Raw genomic sequence first — 21021 nt, 5'->3', positions numbered from 1 at the left:
CACACAGAGAATTGATGAAACATGCTGTAAAAGATAAGAAAGCTAAGTGAAACACACAGAGAATTGATTAACCATGCTGTAAAAGATAAGAAAGCTAAGTGAAACACACAGAGAATTGATTAAACATGCTGTAAAAGATAAGAAAGCTAAGTGAAACACACAGAGAATTGATTAAACATGCTGTAAAAGATAAGAAAGCTAAGTGAAACACACAGAGAATTGATGAAACATGCTGTAAAAGATAAGAAAGCTAAGTGAAACACACAGAGAATTGATGAAACATGCTGTAAAAGATAAGAAAGCTAAGTGAAACACACAGAGAATTGATGAAACATGCTGTAAAAGATAAGAAAGCTAAGTGAAACACACAGAGAATTGATGAAACATGCTGTAAAAGATAAGAAAGCTAAGTGAAACACACAGAGAATTGATTAAACATGCTGTAAAAGATAAGAAAGCAAAGTGAAACACACAGAGAATTGATTAAACATGCTGTAAAAGATAAGAAAGCTAAGTGAAACACACAGAGAATTGATTAAACATGCTGTAAAAGATAAGAAAGCTAAGTGAAACACACAGAGAATTGATTAAACATGCTGTAAAAGATAAGAAAGCTAAGTGAAACACAGAGAATTGATTAAACATGCTGTAAAAGATAAGAAAGCTAAGTGAAACACACAGAGAATTGATGAACCATGCTGTAAAAGATAAGAAAGCTAAGTGAAACACACAGAGAATTGATGAAACATGCTGTAAAAGATAAGAAAGCTAAGTGAAACACACAGAGAATTGATTAACCATGCTGTAAAAGATAAGAAAGCTAAGTGAAACACACAGAGAATTGATTAAACATGCTGTAAAAGATAAGAAAGCTAAGTGAAACACACAGAGAATTGATGAAACATGCTGTAAAAGATAAGAAAGCTAAGTGAAACACATAGAGAACTGATGAAACATGCTGTAAAAGATAAGAAAGCTAAGTGAAACACACAGAGAATTGATTAAACATGCTGTAAAAGATAAGAAAGCTAAGTGAAACACACAGAGAATTGATTAAACATGCTGTAAAAGATAAGAAAGCTAAGTGAAACACACAGAGAATTGATTAAACATGCTGTAAAAGATAAGAAAGCTAAGTGAAACACACAGAGAATTGATTAACCATGCTGTAAAAGATAAGAAAGCAAAGTGAAACACACAGAGAATTGATTAACCATGCTGTAAAAGATAAGAAAGCAAAGTGAAACACACAGAGAATTGATTAAACATGCTGTAAAAGATAAGAAAGCTAAGTGAAACACACAGAGAATTGATTAAACATGCTGTAAAAGATAAGAAAGCTAAGTGAAACACACAGAGAATTGATGAAACATGCTGTAAAAGATAAGAAAGCTAAGTGAAACACACAGAGAATTGATTAAACATGCTGTAAAAGGTAAGAAAGATAAGTGAAACACACAGAGAATTGATTAAACATGCTGTAAAAGATAAGAAAGCTAAGTGAAACACACAGAGAATTGATTAAACATGCTGTAAAAGATAAGAAAGCTAAGTGAAACACACAGAGAATTGATTAAACATGCTGTAAAAGATAAGAAAGCTAAGTGAAACACACAGAGAATTGATTAAACATGCTGTAAAAGATAAGAAAGCTAAGTGAAACACACAGAGAATTGATTAAACATGCTGTAAAAGATAAGAAAGCTAAGTGAAACACACAGAGAATTGATTAAACATGCTGTAAAAGATAAGAAAGCTAAGTGAAACACACAGAGAATTGATTAAACATGCTGTAAAAGATAAGAAAGCTAAGTGAAACACACAGAGAATTGATTTTAACATGCTGTAAAAGATAAGAAAGCTAAGTGAAACACACAGAGAATTGATGAAACATGCTGTAAAAGATAAGAAAGCTAAGTGAAACACACAGAGAATTGATGAAACATGCTGTAAAAGATAAGAAAGCTAAGTGAAACACACAGAGAATTGATTAAACATGCTGTAAAAGATAAGAAAGATAAGTGAAACACACAGAGAATTGATGAAACATGCTGTAAAAGATAAGAAAGCTAAGTGAAACACACAGAGAATTGATGAAACATGCTGTAAAAGATAAGAAAGCTAAGTGAAACACACAGAGAATTGATTAAACATGCTGTAAAAGATAAGAAAGCTAAGTGAAACACACAAAGAATTGATTTTAACATGCTGTAAAAGATAAGAAAGCTAAGTGAAACACATAGAGAATTGATTAAACATGCTGTAAAAGATAAGAAAGCTAAGTGAAACACACAGAGAATTGATTAAACATGCTGTAAAAGATAAGAAAGCTAAGTGAAACACACAGAGAATTGATTAAACATGCTGTAAAAGATAAGAAAGCTAAGTGAAACACACAGAGAATTGATTTTAACATGCTGTAAAAGATAAGAAAGCTAAGTGAAACACATAGAGAATTGATTAAACATGCTGTAAAAGATAAGAAAGCTAAGTGAAACACATAGAGAATTGATTAAACATGCTGTAAAAGATAAGAAAGCTAAGTGAAACACACAGAGAATTGATGAAACATGCTGTAAAAGATAAGAAAGCTAAGTGAAACACATAGAGAATTGATTAAACATGCTGTAAAAGATAAGAAAGCTAAGTGAAACACATAGAGAATTGATTAAACATGCTGTAAAAGATAAGAAAGCTAAGTGAAACACATAGAGAATTGATTAAACATGCTGTAAACGATAAGAAATCTAAGTGAAACACATAGAGAATTGATTAAACATGCTGTAAACGATAAGAAATCTAAGTGAAACACATAGAGAATTGATTAAACATGATGTAAAAGATAAGAAAGCTAAGTGAAACACATAGAGAATTGATTAACCATGCTGTAAAAGATAAGAAAGCTAAGTGAAACACATAGAGAATTGATGAAACATGCTGTAAAAGATAAGAAAGCTAAGTGAAACACACAGAGAATTGATTAAACATGCTGTAAAAGATAAGAAAGCTAAGTGAAGAAATCAGCATATCAATGTCAGGGGTGTCCTAGATATTGTCCAAACTTATCTACACTAATATCATTCACTGAAAATATTGCAGACTTTACCCGACTCTAGAATTTGTTTGCTGTCATAATAATATCCAAACTTATTCAAGTGCGCTTGTGAGTCATGGCGTGAAAGAAGACTTTTGAGTTAGTAGATGTTGTTTGTAAGATCTTTGGTGTGAAGATCGAGGTATTTAATATGACATTATACGCAACTGATGGCATTCATTTCAACAACATAATTAAGTTTTCTGGTAAAATCATGGGCATATTGTTACATTTCAAAAGAATACTTTGTTGACTTTTAATTTGTGTGACAAGTACAAGGCATCAGTGGCGGAGCTAAGGTTATTGGTCAGGGGGCGAGAATGGTCTGTAGGGGCGCTTTCTACACTATCTAAGCGGAGCGCCACCACAGGTTGGCGCAGGGCATACAGACATTTTTTGAGTAATGATACTCCCTAGATCGCCGGAAATGACCCTTTCCGGGCCTTGCTAATTTGCAGATAATGTGACAAACGTCAATAGGTAGATGAGAGCGCAATAAAAAGGTCAATAATCGCGAATAAGTAAAAAGTGGTAAAAAGCTGAAAAGGGCGCCAGCAGTCCATTTGAGTCTGTCAGGGGGGGCATATGCCCCCCCACCCCCTTGACTGTATGGACGCTCCGCCACTGATAGGCATATTTCTCTGCCCATGGCACAGTCACTGCTCTCTAACATGTCATGAACGATATTCGTTTTACTTGTATGACCAATAACAATAGGCATATCACTCTGCTCATGGCAGTCACTGCTCTCTAATGTGTCATGAATGATATTCATGAAGACTGTATGACATGTAATTCCTTGCTAATGTTAATCACATTAATGTCAGGTGCACACATGCAGCTTGTCTTCATGATATGAAGACTGTATGACATGTAATTCCTTGCTAATGTTTATCACATTAATGTCAGGTGCACACATGCAGCTTGTCTACACGATATGAAGACTGTATGACATGTAATTCCTTGCTAATGTTAATCACATTAATGTCAGGTGCACACATGCAGCTTGTCTACACGATATGAAGACTGTATGACATGTTATTCCTTGCTAATGTTAATCACATTAATGTCAGGTGCACACATGTACAGTACCGTGTCTTCATGATATGAAGACTGTATGACATGTAATTCCTTGCTAATGTTAATCACATTAATGTCAGGGGCACACATGCAGCTTGTCTTCACGATACAAAGGACTATATGAACATGTCATTTCTTGCTTTTATTCCACCAGTCAGAGACATAATTTGCGATCTATAGGTCTCGGAATTTCTGTTTTTTTCTCTTCACTATCAGTCTGATCAAGATTGTTGAATAATTTGTAAATGTTTTTTTGTGTAGGGCTTGGAATCTAGGTGTTTTAATTTCACTTGCAGTTTTCAAAGGAAAATCACATTTCTAATATCTGTTCAGCTTCCTTATCTTATAAGTGTAAGTTAGTCATTCTTATTTAAGTTAGTGCATGTTTGTAATTGTTCTGGTTTAGATGGATGTAATTTGTTATTGGATGGTTTATCTGCGAATCACTCAAACCTCTCATTTGTGCGCATCATACTATGGATACTGCAATCAAACTGACTTGCCATAAGGTCATTTGTGTGACCTTATTGAGTCGTATATTCTAAGCATAAGTTAAGGTCTGATTCTAAATTTCTTTGTTCAAACAAGAGCTGTAAAGAACTCTTGTTCAAGTAAATGTCAATACTAAGACTGTTTCTTTGTTATTCTGGATCCATAGCATGTCAACAATTCACCAATCTTTGTTTGTTCAAACCCATTAGTTGAGATTTTAAAGTGTAGACTTAAAACTCATCTATTTAATAATAATATAGTGTATATATCAATATACTTGTCATTTATTTTTACTATTCTTGTCCTTCTGCTTTAGACTTTAAAGTATTTACTTTTTGGTTGTTTTTTGCTTTAAATATTTATATGTTTGCTTCTTTAAATTGTCACCTTGGATCATTTTATTGTGGAATTGTGCACTTTGTCAAATACACTTATTTAACATTACTAATATTAGAACATACCATCAACTGACCATCACAGATTAACAGCTGAACAACATAAACAAATCTTTTACAATGTCCTTTCAACTTTCATTACTATAAATAAAAAAAACAAGAGGCTTTGTTCCAATTCAACATGTGCCTAGCCAAACTGCTGAGTTTATTTAATTAAAATTCAAAGGAATGACGCTCCTTCAAAAAGAAGAAATTTATTAATGAGCTACCCAATTGTTCACATACAAATTGTTGGAATCTTTCCATCAGACAGTAAATATCATTCATACCATGGACCTGGTGTTACAAGAGCTGTCACCTTAATGTTTCTTATGATGGGTGGGTATGCTTCATTGCCATCATGGTGTTCATGTCCCATATAAGCTGTGGGAATCTTTCCATCAGACAAATATCATTTGTACCATGACCCTGGTGTTACAAGAGATGCCATCTTAATGTTTCTCATGATGGGTGGGTATGCTTCATTGCCATCATGGTGTTTATATCCCATATAAGCTGTGGGAATCTTTCCATCAGACAAATATCATTTGTACCATGACCCTGGTGTTACAAGAGATGTCATCCAAATGTTTCTTATGATGGGTGGGTATGCTTCATTGCCATCATGGTGTTTATGTCACATACAAGCTGTGGGAATCTTTCCATCAGACAGTAAATATCATTCTTACCATGACCCTGGTGTTACAAGAGATATCATCTTAATGTTTCTTATGATGGGTGGGTATGCTTCATTGCCATCATGGTGTTTATGTCCCATATAAGCTGTGGGAATCTTTCCATCAGACAAATATCATTCATACCATGACCCTGGTGTTACAAGAGATGTCATCTTAATGTTTCTCAAGATGGGTGGGTATGCTTCATTGCCATAATGGTGTTAATGTCCCATACAAGCTGTGGGAATCTTTCCATCAGACAAATATCATTCATACCATGACCCTGGTGTCATCTTAATGTTTCTCAAGACGGGTGGGTATGCTTCATTGCCATCAGGATGGGTGGGCATGCTTCATTGCCATCAAGATGGGTGGGTATGCTTCATTGCCATCATGGTGTTTATGTCCCATATAAGCTGTCGGAGTCTTTCCATCAGACAAATATCATTCATACCATGACCCTGGTGTTACAAGAGATGTCATCTTAATGTTTCTCAAGATGGGTGGGTATGCTTCATTGCCATCATGGTGTTTATGTCCCATACAAGCTGTGGGAATCTTTCCATCAGACAAATATCATTCATACCATGACCCTCGTGTCATCTTAATGTTTCTAAAGACGGGTGGGTATGCTTCATTGCCATCAGGATGGGTGGGCATGCTTCATTGCCATCAAGATGGGTGGGTATGCTTCATTGCCATCATGGTGTTTATGTCCCATACAAGCTGTCGGAGTCTTTCCATCACCTGTCGTAGCTGTCTGTTTTTAGCTTGAAGTTTCTGCAACAAGAAATGAATGGCTTATTATCACTATGATTGTGCATAGTAACTCAAATGGTCTTCAAATCAGCTAGTGGAAAATTCTAGCAGTAAATATCAGAATTAGGCCATATTGTGCTTAAATTACCCTTTTATTTTTTTTGTTACATGTTTTCTGTTTTGTGTTGTATATTTTACACCAATTGAGGAGGAATTTGAGGGTTTGTATTGAACTGTTACATCTTTTGAGGGTTATTATTAAAAATCACATGTTTTGAGGGTTCTTGTTGTAACTTATACATCTTTTGAGGGTTACTTTTAAAAATGACATGTTTTGAGAGTTATTATTAAAAATGACATGTTTTGAGGGTTATTATAAAAAATTACTTTTTGATGGTTTGTGTTTAAACTGTTACATATTTTGAGGGCTGTTAGTATTAGGTGTTACTTATTTTGAGGGTTTGTGTTGTAACTGTTACATGTTTTGAGAGTTATTATTAATTGTTACATGTTTTGAGGGTTTGTGTTGTAACTGTTACATATTTTGAGGGCTGTTAGTATTAAGTGTTACTTATTTTGAGGTTTGTGTTGTAACTGTTACATGTTTTGAGAGTTATTATTAATTGTTACATGTTTTGAGTGTTTGTGTTGTAACTGTTACATATTTTGAGGGCAGTTAGTATTAAGTGTTACTTATTTTGAGGTTTGTGTTGTAACTGTTACATGTTTTGAGAGTTATTATTAACTGTTACATGTTTTGAGGGTTTGTGTTGTAACTGTTACATATTGTGAGGGCTGTTAATATTAAGTGTTACTTATTTTGAGGTTTGTTTGTAACTGTTACATGTTTTGAGAGTTATTATTAATTGTTACATGTTTTGAGGGTTTGTGTTGTAACTGTTACATGTTTTGAGGGCTGTTAGTATTAAGTGTTACTTATTTTGAGCCATATAATGAGGTACAAGTAATGACATGTTTTGGTAACATAATGCATTGGTCGCCTCCCTATGCACACTTATAGGTACAAGTAATGACATGTTTTGGTAACATAATGCATTGGTCGCCTGCCTATTAATGCACTAATAGGTACAAGTAATGACATGTTAGGGGAACATAATGCATTGGTCGCCTGCCTATGCACACAAGTAATGACATGTTTAGGTAACATAATGCATTGGTCGCCTCCCTATGCACACTTATAGGTACAAGTAATGACATGTTAGGGGAACATAATGCATTGGTCGCCTGCCTATTAATGCACTAATAGGTACAAGTAATGACATGTTAGGGGAACATAATGCATTGGTCGCCTGCCTATGCACACAAGTAATGACATGTTTAGGTAACATAATGCATTGGTCGCCTCCCTATGCACACTAATAGGTACAAGTAATGACATGTTTAGGTAACATAATGCATTGGTCGCCTCCCTATGCACCCTTATAGGTACAAGTAATGACATGTTTAGGTAACATAATGCATTGGTCGCCTCCCTATGCACACTTATAGGTACAAGTAATGACATGTTTTGGTAACATAATGCATTGGTCGCCTCCCTATGCACCCTTATAGGTACAAGTAATGACATGTTTAGGTAACATAATGCATTGGTCGCCTCCCTATGCACACTTATAGGTACAAGTAATGACATGTTTTGGTAACATAATGCATTGGTCGCCTGCCTATTAATGCATCAATAGGTACAAGTAATGACATGTTTAGGTAACATAATGCATTGGTCGCCTCCCTATGCACACTTATAGGTACAAGTAATGACATGTTTAGGTAACATAATGCATTGGTCGCCTCCATATGCACCCTTATAGGTACAAGTAATGACATGTTTAGGTAACATAATGCATTGGTCGCCTCCCTATGCACACTTATAGGTACAAGTAATGACATGTTTTGGTAACATAATGCATTGGTCGCCTCCCTATGCACACTTATAGGTACAAGTAATGACATGTTTTGGTAACATAATGCATTGGTCGCCTGCCTATTAATGCACTAATAGGTACAAGTAATGACATGTTTAGGTAACATAATGCATTGGTCGCCTCCCTATGCACACTTATAGGTACAAGTAATGACATGTTTAGGTAACATAATGCATTGGTCGCCTGCCTATTAATGCACTAATAGGTACAAGTACTGACATGTTTAGGTAACATAATGCATTGGTCGCCTCACTATGCACACTTATAGGTACAAGTAATGACATGTTTTGGTAACATAATGCATTGGTCGCCTCCCTATGCACACTTATAGGTACAAGTAATGACATGTTTTGGTAACATAATGCATTGGTCGCCTGCCTATTAATGCACTAATAGGTACAAGTAAAGACATGTTAGGGGAACATAATGCATTGGTCGCCTGCCTATTAATGCACTAATAGGTACAAGTAATGACATGTTAGGGGAACATAATGCATTGGTCGCCTGCCTATTAATGCACTAATAGGTACAAGTAATGACATGTTAGGGGAACATAATGCATTGGTCGCCTGCCTATTAATGCACTAATAGGTACAAGTAATGACATGTTAGGGGAACATAATGCATTGGTCGCCTGCCTATTAATGCACTAATAGGTACAAGTAATGACATGTTTAGGTAACATAATGCATTGGTCGCCTCCCTATGCACACTTATAGGTACAAGTAATGACATGTTTAGGTAACATAATGCATTGGTCGCCTGCCTATTAATGCACTAATAGGTACAAGTACTGACATGTTTAGGTAACATAATGCATTGGTCGCCTCCCTATGCACACTTATAGGTACAAGTAATGACATGTTTTGGTAACATAATGCATTGGTCGCCTGCCTATTAATGCACTAATAGGTACAAGTAATGACATGTTAGGGGAACATAATGCATTGGTCGCCTGCCTATTAATGCACTAATAGGTACAAGTAATGACATGTTAGGGGAACATAATGCATTGGTCGCCTGCCTATTAATGCACTAATAGGTACAAGTAATGACATGTTAGGGGAACATAATGCATTGGTCGCCTGCCTATTAATGCACTAATAGGTACAAGTAATGACATGTTAGGGGAACATAATGCATTGGTCGCCTGCCTATTAATGCACTAATAGGTACAAGTAATGACATGTTAGGGGAACATAATGCATTGGTCGCCTGCCTATCAATGCACTAATAGGTACAAGTAATGACATGTTAGGGGAACATAATGCATTGGTCGCCTCCCTATGCACACTTATAGGTACAAATAATGACATGTTTAGGTAACATAATGCATTGGTCGCTTGCCTAACCATGCACTAATAGGTACAAGTAATGACATGTTTAGGTAACATAATGCATTGGTCGCCTCCCTATGCACACTTATAGGTACAAGTAATGACATGTTTTGGTAACATAATGCATTGGTCGCCTCCCTATGCACACTTATAGGTACAAGTAATGACATGTTAGGGGAACATAATGCATTGGTCGCCTGCCTATTAATGCACTAATAGGTACAAGTAATGACATGTTTAGGTACAAGTAATTATGCATAAGTGTGGAATGTGAAACTGCACTGGTAACAAGCTGACAACAGAGATAAGGGCGCTATTTCACTTAACGTAATAAAGAAATAACACATCGAGGTAGTAGATCGCTACGGCGATAGCTTTTCAAACAAATTGTCATCCAACGGCATAAGTTCATGTGACAATGTAATATCATGCAACAAAGTGATGGCGCAATTATACTTTTTGGGCCAGAGCAGTCTCAGTTTTCTTATTTGGGCTAGCGGGAGTTATTGTTTCAAGCCCACCGAATCATCGTTTGCATAATCAACACGGAATTAAAAGTAGAAAATGGAGATGCATTCTTCAAGAATTAGGATATGGGGAAGATGTTATTCTTAATTTCAAACCAGAAGGAGTGAGTTTTGCTGTTATAGATCTAATTATGTTGTCATATGCACTTTACCCTTCATTAAAATAATTAACGACGACATTACAGAATAAATGACGTCATACTGAAATATGATATTAATGTATACTTTTGCGACATTGTTTAACTATTTTATGTAGCTGTTGTAGACATTTATGTTGTTGCACATAGTATACCATCATTACATCATATATCATCTCATCGTCATTTGAATTTAAATATATTCATCAATCATGTAATAAATGTTGTTGTTGTTTGGTTTTGCCCTTTCTGCATTCCATACATTAGTAGCCTGTAGACCTCATGCATTGAAAGGTACAAGTACTTACATCTAAACGATGGAACTGCAGGCTCCATCTTCAGCTTCTTTGTTTGAATGCTACATATTTTAAGGACTTTTTATATATTATTATAAGGACTTTCATATATTATTTTAGGGTCTTTTATATATTATTTTAGGTTCTTTTATATATTATTTTAAGGTCTTTTACATATTATTTCAAGGTCTTTTATATATCATTTTAAGGTCTTTCATTATAATTTAAGGTCGTTTGTATATTATTACCTCTATCAGTTCTTTCTTCTCTTCCCCAAGATGTTGAGCCCGTTCCTTGTAACCAGATGATATGAGATCTGACCAGTTTGTAGGACCTCCGACTAGTGGAATATAATCCTAAAAACAAAGTCAACCATGTTCAAGATAACCTTAAGTTGGATTCATCTAATACAACATGGAAGATGTCAACATACTGAATTGAGCAACAGAACTTTTTATACTCTGACAGCCTTATACTAATTTTGTATCATTCATCAAAAATACATAAACCTAGGCAGCCATATACCATTTAACAAATTTAAAACTAGACTGGAAAACATTCCACTAGTTCCTTTTGCTAGCACCATCAGCAATGTTACCATACAAACTAAATTGAAACTTGACTGATAATCGTTCCCCTTAGCCCTTAACCCAGTAACAGCCGAGTAACCACCATGTACCTTAGTTGCTAGTACCATCCATCTCAACAACTGGTATTTTTAATTGCAGATCACTCCCCCAGGCCCTATGCTAGCACCATCCTATAAAGTGTAAGCTGGGCAGCTACAGTAACCACCATGTACAAAAGTTGCTAGTACCATCCATCTCAACAACTGGTATTTTTAATTGCAGATCAATCCCCCAGGCCCTATGCTAGCACCATCCTATAAAGTGTAAGCTGGGCAGCTACAGTAACCACCATGTACAAAAGTTGCTAGTACCATCCATCTCAACAACTGGTATTTTTAATTGCAGATCAATCCCCCAGGCCCTATGCTAGCACCATCCTATAAAGTGTAAGCTGGGCAGCTACAGTAACCACCATGTACATTACAGTAGGTGCTAGTACCATCCATCTCAACAACTGGTATTTTTAATTGCAGATCACTCCCCTAGGCCCTATGCTAGCACCATCCTATAAAGTGTAAGCTGGGCAGCTACAGTAACCACCATGTACATTAGGTGCTAGTACCATCCATCTCAACAAATGGTATTTTTAATTGCAGATCACTCCCCTAGGCCCTATGCTAGCACCATCCTATAAAGTGTAAGCTGGGCAGCTACAGTAACCACCATGTACATTAGGTGCTAGTACCATCCATCTCAACAACTGGTATTTTTAATTGCAGATCACTCCCCTAGGCCCTATGCTAGCACCATCCTATAAAGTGTAAGCTGGGCAGCTACAGTAACCACCATGTACATTAGGTGCTAGTACCATCCATCTCAACAAATGGTATTTTTAATTGCAGATCACTCCCCTAGGCCCTATGCTAGCACCATCCTATAAAGTGTAAGCTGGGCAGCTACAGTAACCACCATGTACATTAGGTGCTAGTACCATCCATCTCAACAAATGGTATTTTTAATTGCAGATCAATCCCCCAGGCCCTATGCTAGCACCATCCTATAAAGTGTAAGCTGGGCAGCTACAGTAACCACCATGTACATTAGTTTCTAGTACCATCCATCTCAACAACTGGTATTTTTAATTGCAGATCACTCCCCTAGGCCCTATGCTAGCACCATCCTATAAAGTGTAAGCTGGGCAGCTACAGTAACCACCATGTACATTAGGTGCTAGTACCATCCATCTCAACAAATGGTATTTTTAATTGCAGATCACTCCCCTAGGCCCTATGCTAGCACCATCCTATAAAGTGTAAGCTCGGCAGCTACAGTAACCACCATGTACATTAGGTGCTAGTACCATCCATCTCAACAACTGGTATTTTTAATTGCAGATCACTCCCCTAGGCCCTATGCTAGCACCATCCTATAAAGTGTAAGCTGGGCAGCTACAGTAACCACCATGTACATTAGGTGCTAGTACCATCCATCTCAACAAATGGTATTTTTAATTGCAGATCACTCCCCTAGGCCCTATGCTAGCACCATCCTATAAAGTGTAAGCTCGGCAGCTACAGTAACCACCATGTACATTAGGTGCTAGTACCATCCATCTCAACAACTGGTATTTTTAATTGCAGATCACTCCCCTAGGCCCTATGCTAGCACCATCCTATAAAGTGTAAGCTGGGCAGCTACAGTAACCACCATGTACATTAGGTGCTAGTACCATCCATCTCAACAACTGGTATTTTTAATTGCAGATCACTCCCCTAGGCCCTATGCTAGCACCATCCGATAAAGTGTAAGCTGGGCAGCTACAGTAACCACCATGTACATTAGGTGCTAGTACCATCCATCTCAACAAATGGTATTTTTAATTGCAGATCACTCCCCTAGGCCCTATGCTAGCACCATCCTATAAAGTGTAAGCTCGGCAGCTACAGTAACCACCATGTACATTAGGTGCTAGTACCATCCATCTCAACAACTGGTATTTTTAATTGCAGATCACTCCCCTAGGCCCTATGCTAGCACCATCCTATAAAGTGTAAGCTGGGCAGCTACAGTAACCACCATGTACATTAGGTGCTAGTTCTTACCATTCATCTAAAATGTTAGCTTCTATGGAGAATACCAATGTTCTCAGTTTACACTGACATCACTAAATCAATCCTATAGCTTGTGTTGATTAGTTGGCCAGTATGACATTAATAGAGTTTTTTTTAAAGCATGTACTTACTTGGGGATTGTTCTGTTCCAAGGAGATAACTATTTGGTTACATCTGTCATATAGGGCTCGTAGAGACTTGAAGGATGTTGTAATGCTCTTGATGATGTCCTTCAGTTTGTCTTGCTTCTCCTTGTATGACTGCACTGTTACACTTGCACCATTAGGAACCTGTATAAGTTAAATCAACAAACTCACCATGACACTCTCATACACTAGTCCATTATTGAATGTTTGTCAGCATCACGATCACTAGGTGTACTGATGACAATCTTGCACTTCATTTCCCACCAGTGACATAAACACCAGAGTAGTATGGTGGTGTACAGTGACTTCATGTGTCCCCTAAATTCACTACTGTGTAAAATGTATGTAGCTGCACAGATAGACACTGTAGTTGCCATGTTTGTTACTTTGTTAGTCAAATTGTATCCTCTTTTTCAACCGCAGTTTTAAAATACAAAGCCTTAACGAAAATGACCAAACTAGGCATAGTGAAACATAAATTTTGTATTTTGAGACACTTTTGTGGATTATTCCCACATTTAGTGGAATTATACAGTTCACTTCAACGCATGCACAAAATTTGGGACATTTTTTCTTGCTTGGAGCAGTTTGGCTCCCAACCTTTACAAGTATAATTCTATTTCTAATCTTGTTAAACCATTGATGATATCACATAGTTGAAGGAGAGAAATAAACCACTGATCAAATTCAGTGAGATCATCATCACTGAGCACTATCCTTAAAAAGAACATTAATGGCCTTACTATATAATTTACTGTATACTGTACCATCATAGAACATATCACAGTGACTTCAATACTGGAGGAGTACTGTGGTAGCATTGCTAATACTATCCATCATGCACAGTACAGAGTTTAACGTAAAATTATTAAAGTATGTTCCTTAGCACGCTGATAATATAGCTTAAATTCATAAAAGCAATTCTAAATCCTAAACCAAACATCTCTAGTGTAATGCAAGTGTACAGTGTAACTAGGTAAAGTACAGTATGTGATGTGAAAGGCATTGGAAGCTACACAATGTAGGGCATTAGAAGCTACACAATGTAAGGCATTGGAAGCTGCACAATGTAAGGCATTGGAAGCTACACAATGTAAGACATTGGAAGCTACACAATGTAAGACATTGGAAGCTACACAATGTAAGGCATTGGAAGCTACACAATGTAAGACATTGGAAGCTACACAATGTAAGGCATTGGAAGCTATACAATGTAAGGCATTGGAAGCTATACAATGTAAGGCATTAGAAGCTGCACAATGTTAGGCATTGGAAGCTGCATAATGTAAGACATTGGAAGCTGCATAATGTAAGACATTGGAAGCTATAAAATGTAAGGCATTAGAAGCTATACAATGTAAGGCATTGGAAGCTACACAATGTAAGGCATTGGAAGCTATACAATGTAATGCATTGGAAGCTATACAATGTAAGGCATTGTAAGCTACACAATGTAAGACATTGGAAGCTGCATAATGTAAGACATTGGAAGCTATAAAATGTAAGGCATTAGAAGCTATACAATGTAAGGCATTGGAAGCTATACAATGTAAGGCATTGGAAGCTACACAATGTAAGGCATTGTAAGCTACACAATGTAAGGCATTGGAAGCTACACAATGTAAGACATTGGAAGCTGCATAATGTAAGACATTGGAAGCTATAAAATGTAAGGCATTAGAAGCTGCACAATGTTAGGCATTGGAAGAGCTCTATATAATGTAAAGCATTGGAAGCTATACAATGTAAGGCATTATAAGCTATTAAATGTAAGGCATTAGAAGCTATACAATGTAAGGCATTGGAAGCTGCACAATGTAAGGCATTGGAAGCTACACAATGTAAGGCATTGGAAGCTACACAATGTAAGGCATTGAAAGCTACACAATGTAAGGCATTAGAAGCTATATGTAAGGCATTGGAAGCTGCACAATGTAAGGCATTAGAAGCTATACAATGTAAGGCATTGGAAGAGCAGTAAGGCATTGGAAGCTGCACAATGTAGGGCATTAGAAGCTGCACAATGTAAGGCATTAGAAGCTGCACAATGTAAGGCATTGAAAGAGCTCTATATAATTTAAGGCATTGGAAGCTATACAATGTAAGGCATTGGAAGCTACACAATGTAAGGCATTAGAAGCTACACAATGTAAGGCATTAGAAGCTGCACAATGTAAGGCATTGAAAGAGCTCTATATAATGTAAGGCATTGGAAGCTATACAATAAGGCATTGGAAGCTACACAATGCAAGGCATTATAAGCTAAAAAATGTAAGGCATTAGAAGCTATACAGTATAAGGCATTGGAAGCTATACAACATAAGGCATTAGAAGCTACATAATGTAAGGCATCGGAAGCTGGAATACAATGTAAGGCATTGGAAGCTGCACAATGTAAGGCATTAGAAGTTATAGATACAATGTAAGGCATTAGAAGCTACACAATCTAAGGCATTATAAGCTATATGTAAGGCATTGGAAGCTGCACAATGTAAGGCATTAGAAGCTATACAATGTAAGGCATTGGAAGAGCAGTAAGGCATTGGAAGCTGCACAATGTAGGGCATTAGAAGCTGCACAATGTAAGGCATTAGAAGCTGCACAATGTAAAGCATTAGAAGCTATTCAATGTAAGGCATTGGAAGAGCAGTAAGGCATTGGAAGCTGCACAATGTAAGGCATTAGAAGCTATACAATGTAAGGCATTGGAAGAGCAGTAAGGCATTGGAAGCTGCACAATGTAAGGCATTGGAAGCTACACAATGTAAGGCATTAGAAGCTACACAATGTAAGGCATTACAAGCTATAAAATGTAAGGCATTATAAGCTATACAATGTAAGGCATTGGAAGCTATACAATGTAAGGCATTGGAAGAGCTCTATATAATGTAAGGCATGGAAGCTATACAATGTAAGGCATTGGAAGCTGCACAATGTAAGGCATTAGAAGCTACACAATGTAAGGCATTAGAAGCTACACAATGTAAAGCATTGGAAGCTGCACAATGTAAGGCATTATAAGCTATATGTAAGGCATTGGAAGCTGCACAATGTAAGGCATTAGAAGCTATACAATGTAAGGCATTACAAGCTATACAATGTAAGGCATTGGAAGAGCTCTATATAATGTAAGGCATGGAAGCTATACAATGTAAGGCATTGGAAGCTACACAATGTAGGGCACTTGAGCCTATACAATGTCTAGTCAACACATTATTGATTGATTCAGCACATTTTCGATTGGTTATCCATACATGTTCAATATTCAGTCATCATATGATACAAACTAAACGGAATCACCACCCACCAATCTTTAACTTTCATGATGAGATATATGAGGGTAAAGAATAATAACCAGCATTAGAACACATGGCAAACACTCACTGCTGTATAAAATATAAACACATTGAAACAAACAAATATTCTACACCCTATTGAGAAAGCACACAGATGTCAGATGCTGTAAGAAAATTCTTCAAACCTGTAATGACTGCAAAGTAGCAAAGAGGTCTTGAGTTCTATTGACAATCTCCTGAACTGTAGCTTGTCCCATCTTACAAAGAACTAATGGTGTGACTTCTCTGGAACTACTCCCACTCTGTGGACCTGACATCTTAAACTCTGGAAACTTGAAAACAAGAAGATCGTCACTGTTAGGAATATTGTGTCCATATTATGACTTTGTCTGGAGATCATTTTCACCTGCTGTCTCCTCCAAATGTTCAAGTGGATACACACACCCCAAGATGGAGAGGCCCAGCTCTACGTGTCCTTCATCATTAACTAGCAGGCCTCAAATTTCACAATTTTTAGGGCAAGGCCACTTTGGCCTTCAATGGGGCAAAATTTTAAAGGGCACCAAGGCCATGAGGAATGGCACCAAGGCCAACTTGCATCTTTACGAAGGGCACCAAGGCAATAAAGAATAAACATCATGAAACAATTTCTGTCCCAGGTCCTGGCGGCTGTTTTAATGAAGCAGAACAGTAGAAGGTAGTCTCTCTCACTTTGCTTTCCTTCTTGTGAAATAGAATTATTTAACCCCTACTCTTATTCAAATCCTTCCTCACCCTTAGCAAAATCAACCATCATTATGGTAACTCAACTCATAAATGTATGGAAAGACTCTGATTATGGGGGTATCTCATGTAACTGTTAACCCTTATCAGTTTACTGGAGTAGTCCTCAATCCATGCCAATACTATTTGAACAGAACAATATTCAACCAAAAATGCCTCTTTGAGTTTGATGGGTTGTTATAGGGGTGGTTAGGCTTATAGGGTTAATGTTGAAAATGTAACTAACAACAGCAAGTTCTTTTTTTAAAATTATTAAAAAAACAGCAAGTTAAGTCCAACCGACGTGCTCTGTGCGTGTGATCATAGAGCATGTGATGTGCGTGTTCGGTTATATTCCCGTTTTTTTTTTTTGTGGGGAAATTTGATTTACACACGAAACACTCCCTGCAGGGTAGGAATTAAGATTTGGCATTGGGGGGCTATTTTGGAAAATGAAAAGTTAAAAACGCCCCTCTTAATGTATTTAAAGAGGGCTTTTTGAAGGTTTAGGGGGGCTCTTTTCCAAAGTTCAATATGCTGTTTACAGAAATGTTGTAAGCATTCAACAGGATAAAGTAAGCACAATTACCCTCTTCCTAGTGCTACAACCGTATAGCAAATTCGTTAAAAGTTAAATCGCAAAAATTTGCGATCGTTTAGCAAATAAAGTAAAGCCACGGAATATATGACGAAAAACCAATAACCCATCAACTGAAATAGAAAAGGGTTTACTTCGCTGGAGGTGCCCTTTCCTTAAATCATGTATTTTTTCATGTGCGGATAAAATCACTCACCACCAAATAAGAAACCATTATACCGCTAAAAAGTAATCAAAGTTAAAACCTTCAATCCATAGCAACAGCAACTGTGTACGTAAAATACAACATTCCCTCTTTAAGACATAGCACATATCTTCCAAACAACTGCCGATTTCCAGCAAATTGAAAGTTGTAAACAAAGCTACGCAGTTTTTTTTTTTGTTGCAAACCGATGGTTTGGCTACATTTCCCATTGACTTAGTGTGGTTGTTAGGCTAACATGTGGTCAAAGGTTGCAGTATTTCATGGATATTTTGATTTATTATTTGCGACACAACTTGAGCGAATAAACAGATGGCTAGGTTAGATTTCCATGTTCACAAAGTGTGAAGTTAGGATACCATGTGGTCGGAGATTTGTGGGGATTTTAGGTTATTGTCGCTGGTACTGAAATTGCTTAGTGGAGGCCTTAATTTGCCAGTGACTGTGCGAGAAGTTCCGGGTGATTGTGCGCGACCCTCCTGCACTGCTTCAAATTTTATGCGGGGCTGTGAGAACTATTTGCGCTGCTACTGTTAACCCTAGCCAAGGCAAAACCATGTCACACTTTATTTTACACAGACACCTGATATTACGTGGGTGATTTTCTTATATTTCTCTTTTCTTTTTCGCCCTCGCAATTGTGCTTTAGGAGGGCTTTCTTAGCACCTGCGAGGGCGAATCGCCCGTCACTCCCGCTTATTTAAAAGCATTTGACACGGTTCCACATAGACGGTTGATTACAAAACTAAGAGTACATGGAATTGATGGCCTAATATTGAACTGGATTGAAGAATGGTTGTGCAACCGACAACAGAGAGTAGTATTAAGTGGGGAAGTATCCCAATGGACAGAGGTGATAAGTTCGGTGGTACAGGGATCAGTGTTGGGACCTGTGTGTTTTACAATTTATATGAACGACTTGGACATCGGAATGCAATCTGAAATCAGCAAATTTGCTGATGACACGAAAGTGATGTGCCCAATCAGAAATATAGGAGATCAGCAAAAATTACAACAGGATCTGATTAAGTTGATGATATGGACAAAGAAATGGCAAATGAAATTCAACGTGGACAAATGTTCAGTAATGCATTTCGGTCATGCAAACCCAAAGTTCAAGTACAAGATGGGAGATCAGGAATTACAGGAAACAGAGGAAGAAAAGGATTTGGGAGTGTATGTCAACTCATCTATGAAGTTCAGCAGACAGTGTGCAGAATCGGTAAAGAAAGCAAACAGAATGATAGGCATCATCAAGCGAAACTTCACAAACTTTGACCGCAAAGTGGTGTTGAATTTATATAAAGCCCTGGTTAGGCCTCACCTAGATTATTATGTACCTGTCTGGAAACCATACTTGAGAAAGGATATTCAACTACTAGAGGGAGTACAGCGGAGAATGACGAAAATCATCCATGGTATGAGAAATAAGACATATGAAGAGAGACTGAAAGAGTTGAGACTGATGACAATAGAGCAACGCCACCTTCGTCAAGACATGATAACATTTTATAACATAACACAAGGAAGTATAAACATGCAAGTTGATAACTATGTGGACATCTTGAGGGAGAGCAATACCAGAGGACACACAATGAAAATTAGGCCCTCAAGAGTACGGTTGGAAGTACGAAGGAACTCTTATTTTAAAAGAATTTGGAAGGCATGGAATACACTACCACAGGAAGCAGTGACAGCCCAGACACTCAATAAATTCAAGAACAGTATAGCAGATTGTGGGATCTTTAAGGGTCGTGGAGACCTCCTATCCCGATGAGCCATTCCTTCAAACAGACTTGACTGAAGTTGAGGGGATGGCTGTCCAGGTAAATCCAGACTTAACAGACTTATTTCGAACCCCGACTCCCTGTCTGGCTGCCGCCGTGTGCCATTTAATATCACTGACATAAAACTTGAGACCTGAACTAGGCGTAACATAATTAGTTTCATACAAAATTAATATTAGTACTTATTGCTTAACTTTGGCCAAGTACTTGACCACCAGTTCGGCCTAGCCTATCTTTACTGTAGGCCTATGATATTGATAACACATTGTCAGACTAGTGCCACAAAGGAAATCTCTGGCTCAAACAAGAAACATAGTTCAACAGTAGGCCTAGCCTAATTGACGAAGTATCTCCTGTCATTTACACAACACATGCCATGAGATCAATTTGATACTCCTTGGAATTTTTGAGATTGTGTATAGGTACCAGAACCGAAGGTGGAAAAGGCTTCGGAATATATGTGGCGTCTGCATCGGTTTATTCCCTGGTTAATACGTTTCTTGCACGTTTCAATGGCGTAGATTAACCATCGGTGTGTACAATAATCTCCACCGACTGTACGCAAAGCTAAAGGCATATAGAGAAACGTACAAACCATGGAAGGTCATGTGACGTGATCCCATGTAGCATTCAACTCTTATAGTTCTCTTTAAAACGATATACTACAATAACTTTGGTCATGATCTCATAGCTTACACATTCCTTCTGAAGCTTAGCGAATAATGTAATCTAGATAAGTGTTGCATTTCCTCAATGTTCACCGCATGTTTCCATTCC

At 37.3% G+C, this 21021-nt stretch overlaps 2 protein-coding genes and 1 long non-coding RNA gene across 3 annotated transcripts; 2 read left to right on the top strand and 1 right to left on the bottom strand.

Moving 5' to 3' along the window:
• Positions 1-2544: 2544 nt before the first annotated feature.
• On the top strand, positions 2545-6524 carry LOC139984284 (uncharacterized). Its single transcript, XR_011799031.1, has 3 exons — positions 2545-4167; positions 4255-6305; positions 6455-6524. It is a non-coding gene; the product is annotated as an uncharacterized lncRNA (long non-coding RNA).
• Positions 6404-20813, bottom strand: LOC139984283 (mediator of RNA polymerase II transcription subunit 30-like). The gene is made up of 5 exons (XM_071998130.1): positions 20671-20813; positions 17081-17227; positions 13585-13743; positions 11022-11129; positions 6404-6557 (listed from the first exon to the last, which is right to left on the bottom strand). Exons 2-5 carry the CDS (start codon positions 17210-17212, stop codon positions 6450-6452), a joined length of 507 nt encoding a protein of 168 aa, XP_071854231.1. The 5' UTR covers positions 17213-17227; positions 20671-20813; the 3' UTR covers positions 6404-6449.
• On the top strand, positions 19368-20234 carry LOC139984503 (uncharacterized). The gene has a single exon (XM_071998417.1). It carries the CDS (start codon positions 19368-19370, stop codon positions 20232-20234), a length of 867 nt encoding a protein of 288 aa, XP_071854518.1.
• Positions 20814-21021: the final 208 nt, after the last annotated feature.

The sequence above is a fragment of the Apostichopus japonicus genome, chromosome 17, assembly GCF_037975245.1.
Source record: "Apostichopus japonicus isolate 1M-3 chromosome 17, ASM3797524v1, whole genome shotgun sequence".
Taxonomy (NCBI): Eukaryota; Metazoa; Echinodermata; class Holothuroidea; order Aspidochirotida; family Stichopodidae; genus Apostichopus; species Apostichopus japonicus.
The sequence above is the reverse complement of the archived record's forward strand: the minus strand, read 5'-3'. Positions and strand labels throughout refer to the sequence as shown.